This window comes from Conger conger, chromosome 2 (genome assembly GCF_963514075.1).
Source record: "Conger conger chromosome 2, fConCon1.1, whole genome shotgun sequence".
Lineage (NCBI taxonomy): Eukaryota > Metazoa > Chordata > Actinopteri > Anguilliformes > Congridae > Conger > Conger conger.
In genome coordinates, this window is record NC_083761.1 from 50,222,303 (window position 1) to 50,248,816 (window position 26,514).

The following is a 26,514-nucleotide window of genomic DNA, read 5'->3' on the forward strand; positions in this document are numbered from 1 at the left end:
GTAGGAAACGAGATGTGCCTGCATGCAATAAGCACAACGCCAGCAGAATAAGGCTATGGCAGCAAAGCTAAGGGAAACAGAGGCAGGGGCCAACACAGCCATGAGGGCAGGCTTGAGACCATCAGACCATGACTGGTTCAGCTTAACACAGCACTACCAATAATGATCCAGTGACAGCACTGACCGATAAGTCCACCAGAGACTCTATTGCTCATGCCCCAGCCACCCAGCCCCTCAACTATAGGACAGACAGATAAGGTTAAAGCCTAGCTGTAAATAAGGTGATAGTGTCTGCACCCCAAACATAGCAAACAATTTGTTCCACAGGAGAGGAGCACCTTGTGGTCCATATCTAACCCTAGATTGATAAGATGAGTCATTGTTAAAATGTAGAAATTTATATCGGTCTGATAGGTCTGATCTAAACCAGGAGAGAACCTGTCCACAGAGGCCTACAAGATTTTCAAGTTTATCCAGAACGATGAGGTGATCAACTGTGTCAAATGCTGCACTTAAATCTAGAAGCAAGAGTACAGAGTATGTAGCCACTGTTGAAAGCGCGGAGTGTTGTGGGTTCCCAGGCCAACAAATTATCAGTCCAATTACAAATAACAATCCAATTTATAAAGTCAGGAGTCTTGTAGTAAAGTGTTGAATAATAGGCCTTTATTCCATCAGATGGAATCCAAGTACAAAAAAGCAGTGATCATCAGTAGGGCACAGAACAGCAAGCACACACACACACAGCGTGAGCAGAGCTGAACAAGCCAAGCAATCTGAGCGCACACACTTTGCAAAACAGTTTCTTATATCTAATTTTCATTGCCTTGGTCTCTCCCTCTGTCTGGGTACGGCTACATCTTCTCCAGTCACGCCATAGTTGTTTTCTTGGTTCTGATTGGCATTACATACAGCGCGATTGACACCTTCTCAACCATATCTCAGAAACTTAACACTTTACTTCAAGAAAACATTTTGTTTGACCCCCTTATACCTTTGACATACAGAAAACATTCCTTCCAGTGTTTTAAGGAGAAACATAAATAATACAATTCAGTGCAGTGTACTTCAGTGCTGGGAATATATAAAAAAATACAATACCGTGCAAATATCATAATTCAGTGTACTTCTTCAGTGTTGTGTTAGTGCAAATTAGTACAGATACTGATACATAGAATAACATAAGATAATCATACTGCTTCATAAGATAAACATAGAATAACTAGGAATAACAAGAGCTACGTACAGTTGATTAGACTAAGCAGGAGACAATCCTCCCCAGGAGCAATGCAGGGTTAAGGGCCTTGCTCAAGGGCCCAACCGCTGTTCGGATCTGATTGTGGCTACACAGGGGATTGAACCACTGACCTTGCAGGTCCCAGTCCTGTACCTTAACCACTACGCTACAGGCCGTCCCCTTATAAGGAGGGGAACAGCCTGGGTGGAAACCCATGAGCCACACGACAGGAAACTAAAAGCAGGTTTAATAAAGACAACAATAACAAAGGGACAAAATAAAAAGAGAGTAAACCTCTCGGCAGCGCCAACAGAAAACAACCCGCTGGAACTGGGTGAACTTGTGAGAATGAGGAAGAGAGAATAATCTCTCGGCAGTGCCAACTGAAAACAACCCAAAATAACTGGGCAAACTCGTAATGAACAAGGGAGAAAAGGAGAAAGAAAAGGACCAAGCTAAATTCCTAAGTTCCCTCAACCTATTGTGGAAACTAAGGGAGCTAAGCTGATGAAAGCCTCTAGTACTCACACTGAAGAGCTCAAAGGAAGCGAAAAACAATAAACAGAAAGAAATGACAACGAACCGCAGAGTTCCTGTCTGTTCTTGGTCACAGTAGGTAGCTAGGAGTAGGGATGTGTACCGAGAGCCGGTATTTTTTGGTACTGGTTCCTAATTGGTCGGTACCAGAGTACTGCTAAAGATTCTGGACAAACGATACTGTTTACGGTATTTTTTTAAGAGTCTACCTAACCGTCGCGTAATTATGACACTGGCGCCGTCGACAGGTTATGACGTAGCGCCCCGTTGTTTTCTCTAGTAGTCAATATGTCGGCCGTAAGACCTAAGCGCTCCAAGGTATGGGCTCACTTCATCAAACTCAATGAATCCTCAATGCCATATATGCAAGAAAGTAGTTGCGTCAAAGGGGGGTAACACCAGCAACATTGTGAAACACTTGCAGTCTACCCATAGCATAAAGCTGTGCAGGAGTGCGGCGTGTTTTACTGCCTAAACAACGCATCTAAAGTTAGCAACCCGGCAGACGCTAACAACAGCGTGCCCTCCGTGCAGGCAGACTCCGACAATGCTTCTTCATCAAGTCACGGTGAGTGTATGAATCATTAAAGGGGAAGTGAAATACTAGATTAAGTGAATAATTTACAAGATTGATTCCAAACACATACATCCTTAAAGGTTTTAGTAAAGCTGGATTAAAAATAATAAGTAATTAAATTACCCTTTTTTAAAACATGCGCAGCGCCATTTTATATGAGAGTATAGCGTGACGTCACTCTGTCCAGAGCGATCTCGGCTGCTGCCAGAGAAAGTAAATATGTTGCTTTTCCTGAACAAAAACGGTTAGGGCTAAATGCATCAGGAGAAGGGCCTCCCCTACACTGTTTTGTTTACATGTATGTGTCTGTTGGGTTGAACATGTAGGCAAGGGCTTTGGTCATCTCCCTAGGTTTTTTTTAAATTTCATCTATTCTGAGAAGCATTTGTAATTTTAAGTTAAGCTTCTGTTCTGTTGAAGCATTATCACATTGACAGTTACCTTTAAGGCTGTATGGAGCTGCCTGCTCGTTTTTTTGACATACCTCGCACTGCACATGTTGACTTGCCAAGGGCTTAAAAGGAAGGTGCTGTAAGTTGTTTAATGATGTTGCTGGTGTTACCCCCCTTGTGGTAATAAAAAAACGATTGAATCTTTTACCATCTTGTAACGTCTTTATTTTATACACTAAATTACACGCCATGGTATCGATAAATACCGGCACCGATAAGGAGTATCGGTATTGGTATCGGTTTCAATAAAATCCTAACGATACACATCCCTAGCTAGCAGTCTAACCAACTTCAGGTAGTGGCGGTGAAGACACTATAGCGCCGAGCTATGACTCGGAAGCGTATAAGTAGACCTCCCACAGCCAAAACAAATTACGGTAATCAGTGAGAGTTCGAGGTGAGAAATCTTCTTAGTCACTATTTTCCATCAGAGTCTTTTACGCAGTTTGCACTGGAAAGCTCAAAAGACTTGCTACTGCTGGCACAGGTGCAACAGGGAGAGATCAGGGAAGATTGCACATTAAAAATAAAAGAACCCAACAGTTTCAAGTAGCGGCATTGCAATTCTGCTACCCTTCTATACAATGTATTTGTGCGAACTGAACTTTTTGAGTCTAACTTACATCAAAAACAAGTACAGGGAGCGACTGAGGGCTGTGGACCAGGAGCTCTGTGTCAGCCTCTCATCCATCCCTGCCAGAATAGGGCGGTTGTGTGCATCGTCCCAGGCTGAGGTTTCCCATTATTGGATAAGCCAGTTGGTGTGGCTCAACCACTGTGGTAGGGTGGACCTCCAGCTGTTGCTCCTTTATCCAGTCCTGTTAAAGCATTGTTACAAGACAATTGTAAATCGCTTCCAATCATTGAAAAAGGTTCACTGACATGTTGACTCACCCTCTGCCTGTGTTTATAGTGCTTACATTCAAAATACGCAGTTGACAGGCCGAATGCAACAGTTTGGTGATGTCAATTGGATGCAAGCTTGATGCAGTTATTGCAATCAAGGAATATTCATTCATTCATTCATTCATTATCCTACCCCGCTTATCCTAAACAGGGTCGCAGGGGAGCTGGAGCCTATTCCAGCATACATTGGGCGAAAGGCAGGAATACACTCTGGACAGGTCGCCAGTCCATCGCAGGTCACACACACCATTCACTCACACACTCATACCTACTGTGAGGATGGGGTTGGGCGGAGAGCCAGTAGCGACTAAAGGGGAAACCCTTTTAAAGCGAGCACGCAAACGTGTTCGCCACTAACACTCAATATTAGGCGATAACCCCTACTCCCAGAACAGAGGGAGGAACAAAAACTAACCCGAAGGCGAATTAGAAGGATAACAGAAATTAAGCCAAAAGCGGCTGGGAAAATAAAACAACCCTCCAAAACAGGGCGAAACTCAAAACCCAAAATATGCTTGACACACAGCACTGACGGTATCAGACCGGGACCACCGAAAAGAAAATACAACCTAGCGTAAAAAACTAGGCACGAGAAAATAAAACCCTCGAGGCGCAGCTCGGGAAGAAAACACAAACCAAAAATACATACCAGGGGACAACGTCCCCCAACCACTGACTCACACGAGTCAAAAGAAAGAAAAACCAAAACCAAAAACCTTAGAGGAAGGCGCCAGCGAACACAATACCAGCGAAACGCCTTCCTTACCTTTTTTAAGCTTTTCTTTTTTGTTAGCAACCACCAGCACAGTACCTGACTCTACCTTGTGCTTACCGGCTTGGCGCAAGAGCGAACAGTTGACACACAAGCACTGAAGGAGAGTCAGTACTGAGCTTAAATATGCTTCCCGGGAGGTAATTCCCCTAACGCCAATGAGGAACAGGTGCGACCAATGATCCTCGGCCCTCTGCTGGTAACAGCGGGTATTACCTCCCACATGACAGGACCCCCCTGCTAAGGAGCGGCCCCAGACGCTCCTTCTGCCCTCTGCCTGCGAAACTCCCGGATCAGATCAGGGTCCAGAACGTCCCTCGAGGGGACCCAACAACGTTCCTCAGGACCAAACCCCTCCCAGTCAATGAGGTACTGTTTACCCCTGCCCACGCGACGTTCAGCCAGGATGCGGCGCACGGTGTAGACCGGACCCCCGTTAATTAGCCGTGGAGGTGGTGGCGGGACCTCCGCGGGCGCCAATACACTAGTTAACACTGGTTTAAGGCGGGATACGTGAAATGTGGGGTGTATCCTCATAGAACGGGGTAGTCGCAGGCGCACCGTAACGGGATTGATTTTTTAAATAATTTTGAACGGCCCTACGAATCGCGGTGCGAGCTTACACCACTCAACCCGCAAAGGGAGATCCCGCGCAGATAACCACACTCGTTGCCCCACCCTATAGCAGGGCGCCGACTGGCGATGCCTGTCGGCCCACCTTTTTTGGTTGGCAGCAGCCCTTACGAGGGCAGCCCGCACCTTGCTCCATGTAGTCTGGCACCGCCGCACAAAGGCCTCCGCAGAGGGCACTTCGCCCCCTCTCTCTAATTCCGGGAACAGTGGCGGGGGATACCCGGACTGCACCTCGAAAGGCGAGAGCCCTGTGGACGCATTCTGAAGCGAATTGTGGGCGTCTTCTGCCCACGTGAGTTGACGACTCCACGAAGTGGGGTTGTCAACCGCCAGACACCGTAGCGTGTTCTCGAGGGTCTGATTGGTGCGTTCCGTCTGCCCGTTGGTCTCAGGGTGAAAACCAGAGGACAGGCTAGCCGAAGCACCCAGTAGAGAACAGAACGCCGGCCAGAACCGGGAGGTGAACTGGGGTCCACGATCTGATACTACGTCTTGAGGCAGCCCGTGCAACCGGAACACGTGGTCAACCACCAACCGTGCGGTTTCCACTGCCGATGGTAATTTGGGCAGTGCCACGAAGTGGGCCGCCTTGGAAAACCGATCCACCACCAATAAAATGACCGTGTTCCCCTCGGATGGTGGCAACCCCGTGATAAAGTCCAGCACAATGTGACTCCAGGGGCGCCTCGGGACTGGTAGCGGACGTAGCCGCCCTGCTGGGGGACGGTGGGAGCTCTTACTGCGCGCACAGACTGGACATGCGCCCACAAACTCGTGGACGTCCTTTTCCTACCCCGGGATGCCCCGCCAGGCGTGAGGCGTGGCCCCACTGTAGCACCCGGGACCGGACCCCAGCGGGCACAAAAAGGCAGTGCGGCGGACCCCCTCCAGGATCCGGGTCACGGCGTAATGCTCTCCGCACCGCTGACTCAATCTCCCAAATGATAGACGCTACAATCCGAACCCCAGAGAGAACGGGTTCCGGATTGTGTTCCCGGTCCATTTTGTCGCAAACCTGAGAGAGAGCGTCTGGCTTAATGTTTTTAGATCCTGGACGATACGTTACAGTAAATGAAAAACGCGCAAAAAATAGCGCCCAGCGCGCCTGACGTGAGTTGCGCGTTTTAGCGGTCTGGATGTATTCCAGGTTCTTATGATCTGTCCACACAGTGAACGGATGTTCCACCCCCTCAAGCCAGTGCCGCCACTCTTCCAAGGCCAGTTTGACCGCAAGCAGTTCTTGATCCCCCACGTCATAGTTTCTCTCGGCCTGAGACAGTGACCGTGAGAAAAACGCGCAGGGATGCACCTTTTGATCTTGGGGAGACCGTTGCGAAAGAATAGCCCCCACCCCCAGCTCGGAGGCATCAACCTCCACAATAAACGGCAGGGACGGGTTAGGGGTTATCAAAATGGGTTCCGAACAGAACCTTTCTTTTAAACCCACGAATGCCGCCTCTGCCCGAGGTGTCTAAACAAAACGCGCCGGGGCACTCTTTCTAGTGAGTGCTGTGATGGGCGCGACTACCGTGCTAAAATTGCGGATGAACCGCCGATAAAAGTTGGCGAACCCTAGGAATCTCTGCACCTGTTTTACCGATTCCGGGGTTGGCCAATCCCTCACGGCAGCAATCTTTCTCGGGTCTATTTCGGTTTTGCCGGCGGAAACGATAAACCCGAGGAAAGACACTGAACTCGTGTGAAACACGCACTTCTCTGCCTTAACAAAAAGGCGAGCTTCTAATAAGCGTGTCAGTACTATTTTTACGTGCCGGATGTGCTCTGAGAGGGTGGCGGAGAAGATCAAAATATCGTCCAGGTAGACGAAAACGAACTTCTCCAGCATCTCTCGAAGCACATCATTGACGAACGCCTGGAACACCGCGGGGGCGTTGGTGAGGCCAAACGGCATAACCAGATATTCGTAATGACCAGTGTGTATTGAAGGCTGTTTTCCATTCGTCGCCTTCCCGTATGCGTACCAAATTGTACGCATTGCGGAGGTCTAATTTGGTGAATATTGATGCCGTTTGCAGGCGCTCAAATGCAGAGTTCATCAATGGAAGGGGGTACCTATTTTTTATGGTGATAGCATTCAAGCCTCTGTAATCGATACAGGGTCTTAGGCTCCCGTCCTTTTTTTTAACAAAAAAGAACCCCGCCCCCGCCGGTGATGAGGACGGTCTGATGAACCCATTGGCTAGGGTGTCCCGAATATACTCTTTCATGGCCCTGCTCTCCGGCACCGACAATGAATAGAGTGCACCCCTGGGAGGGATTGTACCCGGATGCAACTCTATTGCACAGTCGTACGAGCGGTGTGGAGGTAACGTGGTCGCCTGTTGCTTGCTAAACGCCTCAGCCAATTCACGATACGCCCTCGGGACATTTGATGGCAGCGAGAACCCAATAGCCCCCATTATCCGGTTCTCACTCCCACTGATAGAGGTTTGCAATAGGCTCTCGGCGTCCCAGTCTGTGACGTCACTACCCTCTCCCTCGTCAATAGGGAGATTCCAGTCACAGACTGGGTCCCACTCCAGGCTCCCTTCCTGCTCCTCCTCCTCCGGTATCCTAACCCCAGGACTTAGGAACTCCTTAGCCTCCTCCTCGTCCAATTCGGACCCTATGTCAGTATCAGTAGGAGGAGACGTGGAGGTATTCCCGCGATCTGAGTGGGCTGCGCATTGTGGACCCCACCGAGACACCGGGTGACTTCGGCTACCCCAGTTTATGTGAGGCTGGTGCTTGACTAGCCAGACATGCCCTAAAACTATCGGATATGCCGGGGACTCGACCAAATAAAAATATATGCGTTCCCAGTGCCCCCCAAACGGGCTTCGCATGACAACCCGCTCTGTCCGTTGGCGTACCACTCCAGACCCCAAAGGACGCCCGTCTAGCGCTGTAATCGACTGAGGCTGAGGCATAGATCGAACCGGCAGTCTCTTCTCTTTAGCCCACTGCCTGTCAATAAAATTGTCCACCGCCCCGGAATCAATAAAGGCTTCTGCCCCAACGACAACCCCTTTCCATGTCAGTTCGATCGGTAGGATGGTGCGAAAGCTAATACCCTCGAGCTGTCCCACTAGTGACTTTCGCTCCACTAGTGGGACTGCTCTTTTGCTTTCTTTAGGTCGGGGCAGTTTTTCTTTTGATGCCCTGGCTGATTACAAAGAAAACATAGCCCTCCTCTCCAGGGTTGTCTCCTCGAGTGTGCCATAGTAGTAACCCCCAGTTGCATCGGCTCTTCCCCTCTGTGTGCCTCCTGGTTCCCCTCGGTTCTTAGAACCCTACCTAGGGGGGACGGGACAGACCACTTAACCCCGCCCGTGCGGACCACCTTTTCTCTTTCTCGTTCCCGAATCCGGTTGTCAATACGGATGGCTATGGAAATTAGTGACCCTAAATTCTCCGGGGGGTCCACGGTAGCGAGGACGTCCCTAACAGGGTCTGATAGCGCACCCGTAAACAGAGTCATCAGTGGTTCGTCAGGCCACCCCGTCTCCCCGGCCAGAGCCTGAAACGCCACAGAGAATTCTGCTGCACTTTGGGTTCCCTGCCTCATCCACGTTAAGCGGGCCGCGGCCTCTTTGCCCGTAACATTGTGATCGAATACCCGTGTCATTTCTTGCATGAGGGGCTGAGAGGCACTCATTAGGGGCGACTGTGCTCGGATCAGCGGTTCCGCCCAGGCCAGAGCGGTTCCGGTCAGTAATGACAGGATAAAGGCTACCCGCGAATCCTCAGTCGAGAACCGGGAAGGCTGGGCTTAAAAAAAAAAAATCAGGCACTGGGAGAGGAACCCTCTACACTTGCCCGCCTCTCCCCCATACCGCAGCGGCAGCTGTAACTTGGGCTCCCTGACCATAGGTGTGGTAAATGAGTAAGAGGGAACCGCAAGTTGGGGAGGCGTGGGTGGTGGGGGATTGTCTGGGGATGATGCTTGTACCTGAGCTGAGCGAAACTCGCTCGCTAGTTGCCGAAAACTGTCGGCGAGACCCAGCAGCACGTCCTGCTGACTGCCTAGCCTGGCCAGGATCTCGTCCTGGCGTTGGAACACTAGGGTCTGCTGCTCAGTGGTGGCAGCTTGCTGTGCCTGTAGCGCATGCAGCGCCTGTTCCTGCCTATTTAGAGCAGCCTGCTGGGCAGCTACCACCGCTTCTAATGGGGAATCTCCCACCTCCATTCCCAAACTAGTCGCTGGTCTCTCCAAGGTGGCTTGTGTGTACTGTGAGGATGGGGTTGGGCGGAGAGCTAGTAGCGACTAAAGGGGAAACCCTTTTAAAGCGAGCACGCAAACGTGTTCGCCACTAACACTCAATATTAGGCGATAACCCCTACTCCCAGAACAGAGGGAGGAACAAAAACTAACCCGAAGGCGAATTAGAAGGATAACAGAAATTAAGCCAAAAGCGGCTGGGAAAATAAAACAACCCTCCAAAACAGGGCGAAACTCAAAACCCAAAATGTGCTTGACACACAGCACTGACGGTATCAGACCGGGACCGCCGAAAAGAAAATGCAACCTAGCGTAAAAAACTAGGCACGAGAAAATAAAACCCTTGAGGCGCAGCTCGGGAAGAAAACACAAACCAAAAATACATACCAGGGGACAACGTCCCCCAACCACTGACTCACACGAGTCAAAAGAAAGAAAAACCAAAACCAAAAACCTTAGAGGAAGGCGCCAGCGAACACAATACCAGCGAAACGCCTTCCTTACCTTTTTTAAGCTTTTCTTTTTTGTTAGCAACCACCAGCACAGTACCTGACTCCCAAAACTACTGATAGAGTCTACCTTGTGCTTACCGGCTTGGCGCAAGAGCGAACAGTTGACACACAAGCACTGAAGGAGAGTCAGTACTGAGCTTAAATATGCTTCTCGGGAGGTAATTCCCCTAACGCCAATGAGGAACAGGTGCGACCAATGATCCTCGGCCCTCTGCTGGTAACAGCGGGTATTACCTCCCACATGACACCTACGGGGAATTTCAACTCTCCAATCAGCCTAACCTGCATGTCTTTGGACTGTGGGAGGAAACCGGAGTACCCGGAGGAAACCCACGCAGACACGGGGAGAACATGCAAACTCCACACAGAGAGGCCCCGGCCGACGGGGATTCAAACCCAGGACCTGCTGTGAGGCAGCAGTGCTACCCACTGCACCATCCGTGCCGCCCAATCAAGGAATATGCTACCATATATTAATTGTTATTTACTTTTATTTACTTAAATACTCTCTGTTCCAATATGTCGCTCACCTAAAAATTGGGTGGTCTGATACCAAAGGTTTGAAGTAGTTTAACACATCTAGGTGTAAATACCAGAAATAAAAGCTCTCATGTTCATCTTTTTATCTCAACCCCAAATGTATTCAGTGTATTGCAAAAACAAAGGGATGGGCCTTGCTATTCCAATACTTTTGGAGGGGAATGTATTGTATGGGTTCTCTGGAACAAGAACAGCCCACATACAAACTTCTCTGACCAGTATTGGTAATCCCATTGTAAAAGTAAAAGCGTGATCCCTATCTGTGAGCAAAAAATACAGTATAACTTCAGCTGAACTTGGCTTGTGGTATGGTATCGAAGTAATGACTGAGAAGCATTTTAGCTAATGACATTACATTTCCAACAGTGTATAGTTTGTTAGGCTTTCATAAAACAACACAGAATTTTTTTTGCCTGCATAACGAAACTTTGGCTCCACAATAGAGGGTATTTTCATCATTGTGACCCGATTTTATATCAGTGTATCTTTGATTTAGTAATACTTAGAGCAATTTTGACTCTTGGAAACAAACTCTAAAGGATTACCTTTCAGAGATTATTCCTGTATTCAAAACAATACTAGACATTTCATTTTGGATATGTCCTTTTCAAGCTTGTGTTAAGAAAAGGGGTGATATTAAGTGGTTAATGATTGCTGAACTGATGCTTGATAAGGTGGCAATATTGGCATCTCGCTGTTGAAGGGCTGAAGTACAGGCAACTAAGCAAAATGTATTTCTTTTTTACCCTCAGGTTTGTGGACCCACTATATCCAGGCAGTGCGACTCTATTACCACTTACAATGGCATGTGCTTCAAGCTGAATACACGCCTTGAAGAGATGGATGGATTTGGACAACCTAAATTACTCAGAGGTTAGAGGAAACAGAGGGGATAGTCTCACATGCAGTGATATATGGCTTTTAAAAAGTCATTACAGTTACTTTTTAGTTTAGTTTATTCAGACCTATTGCTGTTACACTCGGCAATAGCTACACTTCCTGGGGTCCCCGTAGAACAGAAAATGCATACAAAACAAGCAATGAGGATAAAAATAAGATAAATTAACAAATTTAAAATCATCAGAGATAGGAGCTATGTAGCCTCTGTAGTACACAGTACACTTTGAGTGTACTTTTCTGTTATATAATGAAATTGAGCATACAATAAAAATCCGTAAATTTTAAGATACATAGTGGCTTCAGAAAGTTTTCAGACTCCTTCACTTTTTGCACACTTTATTGTGTTGTAGATTTAATTTTAAATTGACCATTGATGCAAAAATCTTTATTTATGAAAAAAAGGTTAAATATAAAATGCTATAAAACCATTTCTAAAGTTTTGAGTGTTCCCAGGAGCACAGTGGCCTCAATAATTGTGAAATGCAAGAAGTTTAGAACCACCAGGACTCTTCTTAGAGTTGGCTGTCCAGCCAAACTGAGTAACCGGGCAAGAAGGGCCTTGGTCAGAAAGGTGTACAAGAACCCAATGTTCCAGAAGGACAACCATCTCAGCAGCAGTCCATCAAACAGGTCTTTATGGTACAGTGGCTAGCTGGAAGCCACTCTTGAGTAAAAGGCATATGACAGCCCACAAAAAACATTTAAAGGATTCTGAGAGAAAAAAGATTCTGTGGTGTATAGTGGACTAAATGGAGGAGGCTGGAATCGCCGGTCAGAACCTCCTCTTTAAATGGTAAATGGCAGGCATTTATATAGCGCCTTTATCCAAAGCGCTGTACAATTGATGCTTCTCCATTCACCCATTCATACACACACTCAGACACTGACGGCGATTGGCTGCCATGCAAGGCCCCGACCAGCTCATCAGGAGCATGTGGGGGTTAGGTGTCTTGCTCAGGGACACTTCGACACAGCCCGGGTGGGGGATCGAACTGGCAACCCTCCAACTGCCAGACGACTGCTCTTACTGCCTGAGCCATGTCACCCTTTAATGGACAGGTGGGATCTTTGAACAGGCACTTAAAAATGCAATGCATCATAAAGTTCTTCTCCATTCCAGCTGGATGAAGCCACCAAAGGTCCAAAATGCAATGGAGTATTCAATGGAGAAACAGTGCTCTGTCCCATTCACATCCGGAGAATCCCTCAAGCAGCAGAGTGGCCCATGAAGGAGTGATTAAAGACCCTCCTCATCTCCTCAGTGAAGGACTAGAAAGACTGAGTGACCGGGTTCCCTGACTCCCAGACGGCAGTTCCCCAGGCGTGTGCCTGTCTTACTAGGAGGGTGATGATGTAAGACACCTTGGTTCTCTCAGTCGGGAAGGACAAAGGTTGCAACACTAATACCAGCAAGCACTGGGCCAAGACCGGATTATGTTTTTGGTGAGGGCAGATGGGGCTCCAGAATTCCCAGAGCACCAGACATGGATGCCATCTGGGCTATAGCAGTGCTGGCGGCTTGAGCATGACAGGACAGGAGGAGTCTCAGGCCAGGGTGGTCAGGGAAGCCATCTGGTCTGTCAGGTTAGTGCACCAGGCAGTCCAGGTTCAGAAGCCAGCAAACAGTAATAACACAGGATAAGTAGTCCGTAGTAAAGGCCTAGGCGAGGGTCGGAATCCAGGCAGATAGGGTAATGGAGAGTAGATGGAGAGAAGGGAGAAGGAGAAGGACCAAGGACCAAGGGCTGGGCAGAGGAACAGGGCGATGGAGCCAGGAGTGAGTAGGGAAGCAGGCAGGCAATGGGAACAGGAGTGGGCAGGTAACAGGAAAAGGGAAGTAAACGTGAGAGAGCAAGACACAAGCAGAAAGGCAAGGCACAAGACAATCTGGCAACGAACACAGAAAACAGGCAGGTATAGTTACATGACAATCAGCATTTGAAGTCTGTTGTTGTTGTCTCTCATCATGATGACCAAAGAAGTGTCAATGTCAGTAAAACAGACCATCATTAGGCTGAAAAATATGAATAAATCAGAGACATAGCCAACAAATGAGGTGTCAAAATCAACTCTTTGGTACATTTTTAAGAATCAAGAATGGTATGGTGGCAATGGTGAGTTCAGAAATAGCAAACAACCAGGTAGACCATGGAAGACCAGTGTAGTGGAAGACATCAAATTCTTCAAATGGTGAAGAAAAACCATTTAAAAGCCAATACCTTTGTAACTGTTCAACAGATCAAGAAAACTCTTCAGGATGTAGGCATAGATGTGCCAAAAAAGACCATCACAAGAAGACCATGCCAGCAAAACCTCAGAAGGTTCATCACAAGATGCAAACTCCTGGCAAGCCTCAAGAATGGAATGGCTAGGTTACAGTTTGCAAAAATGTACAGCACATTAAAAAACACATAGTGTTATAGGCAGATTATATGAAGATGAACCTGTGCCTGAGTGATGGAAAGATCAAAGTGTGGAGGCTAAAAGGTTCTGCCAAAGAACCAAAGTACCCCATCAAAGTACCCCCATCATCCTGCAATGTGGTCATTGCAGGATGAATGACGAAGTATACGGAAACATCTTGTCTGCTTGGATTCAAGCAAATCCATCAAAACTGATTGAAGAACACTTCATCATGCATCAAAATGTTCTTGACTGGCCAATTCAATCACTTGACTACAAGCCAACTGAGCATGCATTTCACTTGCTGAAGTGAAAGCAAATAGCCCCCGAATCAAAAATGAACCAAAGAGGGCAGTGGTACAGGCCTGGTAGAGATGCTGAATAAAAATCCTCTTATTAAAGCTGAAAGTCTGAACTTTGCATAAGCATAGAGTGATTTATTTCAACTGTTCAACTGCTTGCTGGAGTATAGAGTAAAAACAACAAAAAATGTGTCACTGTCCAAATATCTATGGACTGCACTGTTTGTATCAATATTATTCTCAAAACCACACTTTGCTTGATTAAAAAAAACTGTTGCAACAAGGATTTGCAATCAGGAGTGGTTAGGTATGGACCTTTTACAGGTGAAAGGTGAAAAGGAGACAAGACAATAGCATTCAAAACCACTTACATGTCTTTACTCTACTGTGTTCTTTGTTTCTTACAGATTGCCCAGTGCAGGGTGTAGATGTAGTATTTTTAATGGATGGTTCAGGCAGTGTAGGTTCTTCGGATTTTGGAAAAATGAAAACATTTGTGACAAAATTGATTGAAGGGCTTCTTGGACGCAACAGTAAGGTAAGCATGAGCTTTGTTTACATAGGTTCTGTTTGGATATTTTTCCTTTCTCCGTGGAATCAAATGCAGGACGAATGAAGAACATGCTGACAACTTCTCTTTGAATACAATGCACAACACAGAGACAAACACAGAGCATTTGGGCAGTCTGTTCTTAGAATATCTCTAAAGACTGCAGTGTATGGAGTGCTTAAGTACAGTCGGGTCATAACAAAGAGTTGGGAAGTGGTCTGATAGGAGCCGAATCAAGGGATAACAGTACATCTGAGCTTTCATTAATCTAATAATGAAAAATAATTAGCAATCAATACATATATTCTATAAAAGTATCTTTCATTTATCCTATTTATCTGTTTCTAATAACTTCAGTTTGAAAAACTATGTGATGTTACTATCACACAATATTTCTGGTGATCCCAACAGATTTGCATACAATGTGCACATTCTCTCAACACTTTCCTATGTCTACCTGACTCATGCTGCGAAGGCAGTGGCGTACCATGCGATGAAGAACATGGTATTCAGTAACCTTTCCATTTAATGTATGATGACTCTAAACCTGTTTCCATTTACTTTGCCTGATTAACAATCAAACAATTGATTCACTCAAGAACAAAGACCAATAGGCAAAATGATTACCAGTTTATTTTGAGATAAGCACATGCCACATTTTCCTATCCACATTTATAATTACATAAAATGTGAATATTAAATCAGATTCTGTCATTTAAATGCTCACCAAACAGCAGATTTTCCTAAATTTGTTTGCTAGCCTGAATTAAAGCAGTTTTGCACCAGTGTGAAACAGCTTTTATACATTGCACTGAACAGTAGTTCAATACACTTAATTCTGTTTATCCTTTCTCATGCTTAGTACATACTTCTGACTAAATTGAGTGCTGGCCTGAATCTAATTACATTCTGTAAGGTTGTGAGAAGAAAATGCTCCAATGGAAGATTTGCCACCATTGGTAATTTCCTAATCGTTGCAGGCTACACATTGGTATTGATTATTCAGAATATTAACTGTTAATATGGAAACAGATTGAGTAGCATACAGGGGTGAGTTTCCCAAAGCAATATTTGTGCTGCTCCCTACCCTTGCTTCAATGGGAGAATCCCAAAAATGGCAGGATGAAATATCGAGGACCAACCAAGTGGGGTTCCTCCCTCCTGCCAAGGGTATCAAATGTAAACTTTCAGCAAGAAGGGAAATCCAATAATGCAATCTTCAATGCATGAATCCATTTTTGTTCCATATTTGTAGGAGTGGGTGGTTTGGGAATAATCCATGAGTGCATGTTGAAGAATGGGAGGATGGGGGTTTAAGAACAGAGAATTTTGTCAGACTTTAGCCTACTTTAGCCAGACTTTAGACTTTTTTTTTGTGTGTTTTCAGTGAGGTTTAAGAAATCGTCACGACTGTCTGGTGTTTTTATTAGCATTAAAAATGATGCTGGTTGTTATGAATTATTAATGAACAAGTCATCCAACAGAAAAATAAAATACTTGCAAGGTTACTTCCTGTAGAGCCGTTCAGTTCTGTTGTGATTGTTCATTATCTGTCTTCCCTTGCAGAGCACCTGTTTGATTGTTGCACATCACAAATATAGTCAGGAAATTCATCCCTCAAGGGAAGACAGCAAGGGAAGGGAATGTTTAAAGTGTAATCAAACCCAGCCCCAATCTTGCCTTTGTGCAAGGAACTTTTGTGGAAATATGTGGAAGGCATAATGTATAAATGATCAACCTGTGGATCCACCTCGCATCATCTGGCACACATCTACCACACCTGTGACTTCCCTTCTTCACTTTTTTTTCTCTAGCCTCTCCTGATGGATGGGCCTAGGGCAGAGTTGCACAACAAGGGCCAATCTGTTTCAGGATTTTGTGCCAACTTCTGTTGTTAATGACTCTGACATTTGTATGAGCACCAGCTATAGCTGCAGAATGCAAGTGTATCCTAAAGCTTGTACTTGTGCTCAAGCACAAGAGTGAACCAGCATAGTTTATAGAATTGTCAGAAAACTAAAACTAAGGTGATTGGTTGGAATGAAAACCTGCATGCAGATTGGCCCTTCAGGACTGGCGTTGTGTACCCCTGACCTTGTCAGAGACCGGGACAGAGGAACCATCCGTGTCAAGGGATGACGAGAACAAGGCAGGCTTTATTAACAGAAAGCAGATCCAAAAGAAACAGGCAACGGTCGCAATCCAAGCAGACAGGTACAAGGGCAAGCAGAAGAGTAGTCAGATAACAGGCAGAGTTCAAGAACAGGAAGGCAGTCCACACAAGCAAAAGTACAAATACGAAATCCAAAAAACACACGGAGTCCAAAACCAGGCAGAGACAATAAATAAAAAAAAGGCGAAAGGGCACAGATGTGATAGACCTAGACAATAAAGGACAATAAAAATAAAAAAAGCGATTGGAATAAGCCCGGGGAAATTGAGAAAACATGAATTGGCGAATAGAATGTCCATGCGCTTTCAAATTTCAGTTCAAAGCTATATCAGTTATAGATACGGCAGATGCGTGGCAAATAGGGAGAGGTGGATCCACAGATCGATCATTTATATGCCAGGCGTTCCGAGAAAATACTGATACACCAAGGAAAGATGGAGAGTTCTTATCTTCTACTTCTATGGGTTGGAATGTCCTTAAAGATGGTGGTGTACTCTTGCACTTTGCAGGTTGAAGTGCTGACTGTCAGCTTTCATTTGAGGGTATCTTCATCCATATCAGATGAACCATTTAGAAATGACAGCATCTTTTGTACATGGCCCCCCATTTACTACAAGTATTTGTTGAAATGGCTTCACATATGTGTTTCATTAGGCAAGTGTATTTGTGTCCTTAGTGAATGTAGAAGAGTGCTGTTAATGTCTAGTCTTGATTCTAGACTTTGCAATTGCCTTTGGAGATTGTTGTTAGGGTATGACATCATGAGGAAGACAGCAGTGCCATCATAAGGCTCAGAAATCAATCAATCTGGAACATTGCAAAAACCCTGGGCATGCCCACGTCAACAGTTCGGTTCATTATTAACAAGAAAAGAACAGGCATCCTACTTTCATCTGACCCCAGTCCTAATCTCAAACTGGTTAGTAAATTGTCCTTTATGTATCACTCTGCAAGTAATTCCATCATAGCTATTCTTGATTAGGTTCACCAGCTTAGTGGGCACTCTGTGATGTCTGAAAAGCTTCCAAAGGGGGTCTCCCTGTTCACAGTGTCGAACACTTTTTCATAATTTTACAAAGTTTACATACAGTGAGGAATTCCACTCTAATGATTGTGCAATGATAATACGAAGGGTGGTAATCTCGTCAACACAAGATTGATTTTTTCTGAATCCCGCTTGCTAGTCTCTTAGCTGGGGGTCGAGTGCATCTTTCAAGATTACTCTATTGAACACTTTTCCTGGCACAGAGAGTAGGTTAATCCCCCTATAGTTGGAACGATTGCCAATATCTCCTTTCCTAGGGAGCTTGATGATAAAGAATGGGGATGTAACAGAATTAATTTTGGGGTTTAGGGGTCTGGTGGGACGGGATTCTCTGCTACTTCAATGTAATTAGCATTCACTTATTTCAAAGTGGTTCTATAAAAAATTCTCAGAAACCCATGGTAGTCTTCCCAAGTGAAAAACTCACCCGCTGCCTGTGTGTTAACTGAAGTGAAGGCTGTTATTCTTGGAGTAACACTTGAAACAATCTCTTCATGTCATCTTCACGAGTTGTCTTGAAATTGTGTGTGAAGTGTGTCATGCATTTCAAGACTATCGGGAAACTCACCCCTGCTCGGTTTTTAAAGTTAACACTTTACGCCCCCTTTTGCAGCTACCACTACATATCCTATATTTAAATGTTTTTGATTGATAATAAAATACTATCATTGATAATAAAAAAACTGGTAATAAAAAAATATGCTTGATTGATAATAAAAGGTAATGGAAGCCTGAGTGTAGCCCAAGGGTTACACTCAGGTACGGTTACTGAATACCTTGTTCCACATTGCATGGTACGCCACCGTGTGAAAGGGCATGTCTAGGAATTATGAATTTGTGATTACTAGATTATAGAAGTCTATCTTATGGGTATCACATTATTACATTATCTGTGGCTTTGAACTTTTTTTTTCATTCTCTTTCAGTTTTCAATCATGCAATATTCCAGCAGATTTGAAACAGTTTTTAACTTCAATAGTTTCAATTGGAATTGGAGAAAACAGGTAAATGATATTCGCCAACTAGGAGGAGGTACCCACACTCCAACAGCCATCTCCAAGGTTGTGTAAGTGTAAATTTCTGAAATCTTGAAGTAGCATCAAGGGCAAAGAAAAAAACTGTCTGTATACTACTTAAATAAGAGCTATTGCATATGAATTAACATGCAATTAATTAACAGCAGCCTGTGGCACCAGTATAATGTAAGTTTGATCGCAAGCTAGGGTGTAAAGTCTACATTAACTGTTATGTTGTAGCTAGGTAATTTAAAACTAAAGTTGTGTCTTTGTTTAGTTACACAATTCATACTTAGGCTACAGACCACAAGCCAAAACGTTGTTGCATATAGTGACTAGACAGGAGAGAGGCGAAGGTTGAAAACAGTTTGCGGGGATTAGAGGTGGCCGCGTTAATTTTAGAGTGAAAGAAGGAAGATTTAGCTAGAAAGACAGAGGAATAGAAAGATAATAGGAAGGCATGGAAGGAAGCCTTATCACTGGGGAGACAGGACCTTTTCCATTTTCTCTCCGCTGCCTGCAGTTCAGTTTGGACAGCTCGTAGAGCATCAGAAAGCCAAGGACTGGGGGGGAGGCCCGGGCTAATTTGGTGGTGAGGGGACACAGAGAGTCAAAGGAAGATGAGAGGGAGGACATGAGGGTTGTAGCAGCATCGTTGGGAGGCAGTCGAGAGAAAGACTCCGCAGATAGTAGGGAGGAGAGGATTGCAGACGAGAGGGTGGAGGTAGACAGGTGGCGTAGGATACGCCGACAGGTGACAGTGGATGGTGGGAGAGATGGATGGGTGTTAGAGGAGAGTGGAAGAGAAAAAGAGATGAAGGAGTGGTCAGATATATGGAGTGGTGTTACAGAGAGGTTGGTTGTCATGCAGCTCCTTGTGAAGACCAGGTCAACAAGGTTGCCTGCTTTGTGGGCGGGAGGGGAAAGTGTGAGGGTAAGGTCAAAGTGTGAGGGTAAGGTCAAAAGAAGAAAGGGGGGAGAGAAAGGTAGACTGGGTGCACTCTGAGTTCAGGTTGAAGTCACCCAGGAGGATCAACGGAGTGCCATTGTCTGGTGAGGAGCAACGGAGGATGTCTATCTCATCCAAGAAGCTCCCCAGAGAACCCAGGGGGCGATAAACAACAATAATAAAGAATTTGCATGGGAAAGTAACAGAAACCGCATGAAATTCAAAAGAGGAGAAGGAGAAGGATGAGGAGAAGACACTAGATCTCAGGGGTGGCTGTATTCTCTTGTGAGAGCCACATTCCTGTTAAGGCAAGAAAGTCAAGGTTGAGGTGGGAGGCATAGGCTGTTATGAAGTCTGCTTTCTGGACGGAGAACTGGCAGTTCCAGAGGCCACCAGCCACACTGAGATAAACACCAGCGGATCTGGGAGGGAAGATCAGGTTAGAGGTTGAGACGGGTGCGTGGGGGTTGGACCCAAAATGCACGACTCAGAAACAATAGTAAAATAAAGTCCCGTTAGGGCTTTATTCGGGACGAGTCCCAGGAGCGTAGTCAACACAAGCAAAGTCCATACATGAAGATCCAGCCAAACAAATACAAAACAAACAAAAAGCACGGTGCCGAGGGAAGAGGCAATCTCGTAGTCGGTAGGCGTGCAGGGAGGTCCGGTAGCAGGAGAGCTGTCAGCGGGGCAGATGAACAGGCGGACGGAAGGCAGAGGCGTAGTCGTGGGCGAAGCGGGAGTCGAAACCATGAAACAATCAGCGGGGCAAAAGTACAAAAACGGTAGGCGAGGACGTAGTCAAAAAACAAACGATGGTCACAAAACAGAAATCAATAAACTATGGTCGGTAAACAGGCTTGGATCGTAACGTGTAATCAAAACAGTAAATGCTCAAGAGTTGCGTGGAAAACAGAGGCAGACAATTTCGCAGTGAACAGTTGCGCGACTGGGCTATAAATGCAGGTGTAGACAGGTGTAGACAATTAGTTAGAGCGTAGCAAGGAAATGGAAAACAGGTGCGATGGATGACAAGTTTAACAAGGAGATTAGTAATCGTTAGTAATAAACCTATCCTGCCCTAGCATTAGTAAATTAGTAAATGACATGCACGAGAAACGTAAGGTAACATGAACACGATTAGTTTGTTAGTTTCTATCCAATCCTGATCTAGCGTTAGTAGTTTTAGTAAATAGACAAATAGAAACAATAGAGAGTGAATGACAGAAGGAGAGAGAGAGAAAAGGCGGAACGCAAGGTTTGCGGAAAAACATGTAAACGTGTATGCATAAACCGTGACCAGTTAACGTAACAATAAACATAAATCAAAACATGACACAAAGCGAAACTAAGACGATAATAACTCAACATAACCAGGTAATAAAATCGTACGAAAACATAACTAGACATGACAAGAAAATAAATCGTAACGAAACATAACTAAACAACATGACGAACCTAGACAACATAATACATGATAAGAAAATACAAGACTAATACAAAATGAATACACCTAAAACATGGTGAGACAGACCTGAAACGTGACAGAGGTATTCCGGCCATGTTGGCAAACCTCCTACCTGACTGGGACCTGGGGAGAGGAGAGAGGACAGGAATGGGAAGGAAACACATGGAGAGGAAACTAGGGTGGACAAGAGGAATCCTACACAGTGAAGTGAGAGCAGGCAGCAAAAACAATCATCAGGCGCTCAGACAGCCTCGATGGACACCCGTAGATAGACAACCTCAACTTTGTACGCCTGCGACTTCGTACACTGAGGCAAGTAGACGAGGCTGCCGCACCCAGCTGCCGCTGGTGCGCTACACAAATGCTTAAATAACTAGCCGACACTGAATCACAGAAAATGCTACAAACTCACTGGAGAACACTAATGCACACTGAAGTGTGCTCAGCTGTGCCAGTAATTATACCATCAACAGGGTGCAAACTATTGGCTCCTCCTACAATAAAAGCTGCGGCCTGCCAGCCAGTGGAGACTCAATAGCCTAGCTCACCGGAGAGAAATAAGCACACAACCCAGTTTCACTGCAATCGAAATAAACACCACTTGTACTAACTAACTAACTAACAAACAAACAAATAAATAAACAGCAGAATCACACTACAGGGAAAAATGCCCTTTATAACATTTCACAGGTGAGCATCTGATGAAACAGACCCTAGTAAGAACAACGATAGCTATACTTGAGTTAACTTAATTATAGTATTAATTATTAGTATTAGTATTAATTTGCAAAGAAATAACAGAAAGTAAGAAACATTCTCTTTATGTTAACAATTAAGAATCAATTAAGAAAATTACCCTTACACGGTTCACCTTTCAGCACGACAATGACCCAAAGCATACAGCCAAGACAATGCTGGAGTGGCTTCTGGACAAGTCTCTAACTGTCCTTGAGTGGCCCAACCAAAGCCAAATACTTACCTATGAAGACTCAAAGCTGTAATTGCTGCCACAGGGGATTCTACAAAGTATTGAATTAAGGGTCTGAATACTTATATAAATTAGAGTTTTAGATTTTTAATACATTTACAAAAATTTCCTAAAACACGTTTTCACTACTGATTATTGGGTATTGAGTTTAGATTGATGGGCAATTTTATTAATTTAAAATTAAATCTATAACACAATAAAGTGTACAAAATGTAAATAGTTTCTGAAGCCACTATATCTCGCTACTCTGCTTCTGTTTCCAGTGATTTATTTTTAAGGTTCTTTTCCTGCGTTGCAACTCTTCTGACAAAAAAAATACCTTTTATATTGTAATTACTATTGTTTGTTCATTTACATGCATTGTGAAATCTATTTTGTCTTAAAAAAAGATGAACATTTTTTTTTACCGAGCATGCTCATGCAGCTCTGTGTTTATTTTCATATTTTATGAAGGAAATAGCATCTATTAATAGTGGTAAAAAGTGTTGGGTAATTTTTTCATACACTAGATAAGTTTCTTATTGGTTGGATGAAACCCGTTTGGCTGGATACATCAATCAGCTGTTTCATTGAATATGAACATTAATCTGACGCTGTCATCCACAAAGCTATCTAAATCCCACAAACGCATTGAAACCATTACAAAAGATTACAAGAGCAATTGATTGATTGAGGTGAAATATGAGAAAGAAAAAAACCATGGTGATGTAAACATTCTCTAGATCATCACAATAATATAAAACGTGTTCATGAAGATTGATAACATGTTTATTAATAATGTAAATGCATGTTTATCTCTTTTTTTTCACTGCTTGCATAATTTTATTGGGGTTCCAAATTAAAATCTGTCCAACCCTTCTTCTTGATCGCTCCCTTCATTTGGAAAGAGCTCCCTTCATGTGTAGAGCTCCCTTCATTTGGAAAGAGCTCCCTTCATGTGTAGAGCTCCCTTAATTTGGAAAGAGCTCCCATCATTTGGAAAGAGCTCCATTCATGTGGAAAGAGCTCCCTTCATTTGGAAAGAGCTCCCTTCATTTGGAAAGAGCTCCCTTCACGTGGAAAGAGCTCCCTTCACGTGGAAAGAGCTCCCTTGCATAAACGTCATCTAATATGTTAATGGGGCACTCACTCCAAGCGAGGGGAGCATTTTCATTTCTATTGGACTCATATAGGTGCACATCTGAAGGCAGTACTGTGTATGCATATCATTGAAGTGATTATGTGACTGATAAAACAGACATTTGAATAACTTGTGAAAACAAGATTAATTTAAAGGCATACTATGCAGTATTTTCACCTCAAAAATAGCCATACTCAGTTATTACTATGATGCATTGGCAATCTGTGCATGTTTTCGTTTCTGGCCAATACCTTGTCTACCTTTATTTGTTATTCTACAAAGTGGGCAGGATGTTTCTGGGCAATAGAAGGATCACAGACTGTAGAATAAGTGCAGATTTTGGACACTGCCATGTTGGAGGCAGAAACTGAGCAGTTGTGAAATGGGGAGCCCTTATATAGGCATGTCCAGTAATTCTCACAATAAGGCACAATGTTATCAACCGTAAACATTGTACACTTATTTGATTGTGCATGACAAAATATATATTGAAACATATACATATATTGGGCTCCAGACTTATTGGCACCCTTAATAAAAATGATGAAAAAAGGCTGCATCTAATAAACAAAATGGATAATATATTTTATGTTCAAACATATGGGAAAACTATATACTTTCATTTAAATACATTTACTCTCATGTTTCTGTGGTTTTTATATAGTGATCAATTTTTTTCTGGAAAACACAGGTGCTAAAATTATTGGCACCTGTGAACATCAAACAAAGTGAAATTGACAATATACAGTGGTGTGAAAAAGTGTTTGCCCCCTTCCTGATTTCTTATTTTTTTGCATGTTTGTCACACTTAAATGTTTCAGATCATCAAACAAATTTAAATATTAGTCAAAGACAACACAAGTAAACACAAAATGCAGTTTTTAAATGAAGGTTTTTATTATTAAGGGAGAAAAAAAATCCAAACCTACATGGCCCTGTGTGAAAAAGTGATTGCCCCCCCTGTTAAAACATAACTTAACCGTGGTTTATCAAACCTGAGTTCAATTTCTCTAGCCACACCCAGGCCTGATTACTGCCATACCTGTTCTCAATCAAGAAATCACTTAAATAGGACCTGCCTGACAAAGTGAAGTAAACCAAATGATCCTCAAAAGCAAGACATCATGCCAAGATCTAAAGAAATTCAGGAACAAATGAGAAAGAAAGTAATTGAGATCTATCAGTCTGGAAAAGGTTATAAAGCCATTTCTAAAGCTTTGGGACTCCAGCGAACCACAGTGAGAGCCATTATCCACAAATGGCGAAAACATGGAACAGTGGTGAACCTTCCCAGGAGTGGCCGGCCGACCAAAATTACCCCAAGAGCGCAGCGACGACTCATCCAAGAGGTCACAAAAGACCCCACAACAATATCCAAAGAACTGCAGGCCTCACTTGCCTCAGTTAAGGTCAGTGTTCATGACTCCACCATAAGAAAGAGACTGGGCAAAAATGGCCAAGACAAAAAAGTTCCAAGACAAAACCACTGCTGAGCAAAAAGAACATTAAGGCTTGTCTCAATTTTGCCAGAAAACATCTTGATGATCCCCAAGACTTTTGGGAAAATACTCTGTGGTCTGACGGGACAAAAGTTGAACTTTTTGGAAGGTGTGTGTCCCATTACATCTGGCGGAAAAGTAACACCGTATTTCAGAAAAAGAACATCATACCAACAGTAAAATATGGTGGTGGTAGTGTGATGGTCTGGGGCTGTTTTGCTGCTTCAGGACCTGGAAGACTTGCTGTGATAAATGGAACCATGAATTCTGCTGTCTACCAAAAAATCCAGAAGGAGAATGTCTGGCCATCTGTTCGTGACCTCAAGCTGAAACGAACTTGGGTTCTGCAGCAGGACAATGATCCAAAACACACCAGCAAGTCCACCTCTGAATGGCTGAAGAAAAACAAAATGAAGACTTTGGAGTGGCCTAGTCAAATTCCTGACCTGAATCCAATTGAGATGCTGTGGCATGACCTTGAAAAGGCGGTTCATGCTCGAAAACCCTCCAATGTGGCTGAATTACAACAATTCTGCAAAGATGAGTGGGCCAAAATTCCTCCACAGCGCTGTAAGAGACTCATTGCAAGTTATCGCAAACGCTTGATTGCAGTTGTTGCTGCTAAGGGTGGCCCAACCAGTTATTAGGTTTAGGGGGCAATCACTTTTTCACACAGGGCCATGTAGGTTTGGATTTTTTTTTCTCCCTTAATAATAAAAACCTTCATTTAAAAACTGCATTTTGTGTTTACTTGTGTTGTCTTTGACTAATATTTAAATTTGTTTGATCTGAAACATTTAAGTGTGACAAACATGCAAAAAAATAAGAAATCAGGAAGGGGGCAAACACTTTTTCACACCACTGTAATTTGACTTAATTTAATTTTCATCAGAGTATAAAAATGACATAGCAAGCTTGCAAAATCCCTTTGTCAATTATCAGCATAGGAAAATCCAAAGAACTGTCAATTCAGAAGACACAGATGGTAATTAACAATGGGTACAAAAGACATACATAAATGGAATGGTTCCAAACTTGGCAGGAAGATGGTACAATTGTATATTACCCCCATGGCCAGGAAGATGGTGAGGGAGGCCATAAGTAACCCTAAAAGCAGAAGCACCTCATACATACCAGGGGTGCCAATAATTGTGGAACCTGTTTTTGGGGAAATGTATATACTTTTTTGTGAATAATTTGTTTGATTCCATTGAATCATTAAGAAAGAATACAGCTTTACTGGCATTGGAAAATAAAACCTATGTCAATAACTATTATTTTTAGTTTACAGCATTTTTAGTGCATATTGATCAAGGGTGCCAATAATTCTGGAACATATTGAAATATATGAACAACAAATTATGTTTTAAAAACCAAAAGAAGTTTTGACTCTTTGATTTTAGTGAGTGCAATGTTCCTCATTACATTGATGCATTCTTAATTTTTTGCATTCTCACAGCCATGAGCTGTTTAGCTCTGCAAGTGGATCTCGGCCAAAAGCTCCTAAAATCTTATTGGTGATCACGGATGGGGAGACTTCTGGAGACTATACATCGCTGAGCACTGTCATTTCTGATGCTGAGAGCAGAGGAATCATTCGATATGCTATTGGGGTATGTCACCTATCTGCATTCCAGGCTTTTTTTTTTTTTGGATTTAATATCATGAAGAGTAAAATAATGAAATAAAATGAAAAAAAAAGATCTATAGTTT

The 26,514-nt window shown here is 44.0% G+C and overlaps 1 protein-coding gene across 1 annotated transcript in view; it reads left to right on the top strand.

Moving 5' to 3' along the window:
• LOC133114051 (integrin alpha-M-like) overlaps window positions 1-26,514 on the top strand; it is an 82,037-nt gene that overhangs the window by 6,384 nt on the left and 49,139 nt on the right. The window contains exons 5-8 of the mRNA XM_061223248.1: window positions 11,141-11,261; window positions 14,401-14,531; window positions 18,688-18,827; window positions 26,261-26,414. Coding sequence (XP_061079232.1) covers window positions 11,141-11,261; window positions 14,401-14,531; window positions 18,688-18,827; window positions 26,261-26,414 — 546 coding nt within the window. The remainder of the gene's footprint in view (window positions 1-11,140; window positions 11,262-14,400; window positions 14,532-18,687; window positions 18,828-26,260; window positions 26,415-26,514) is intronic.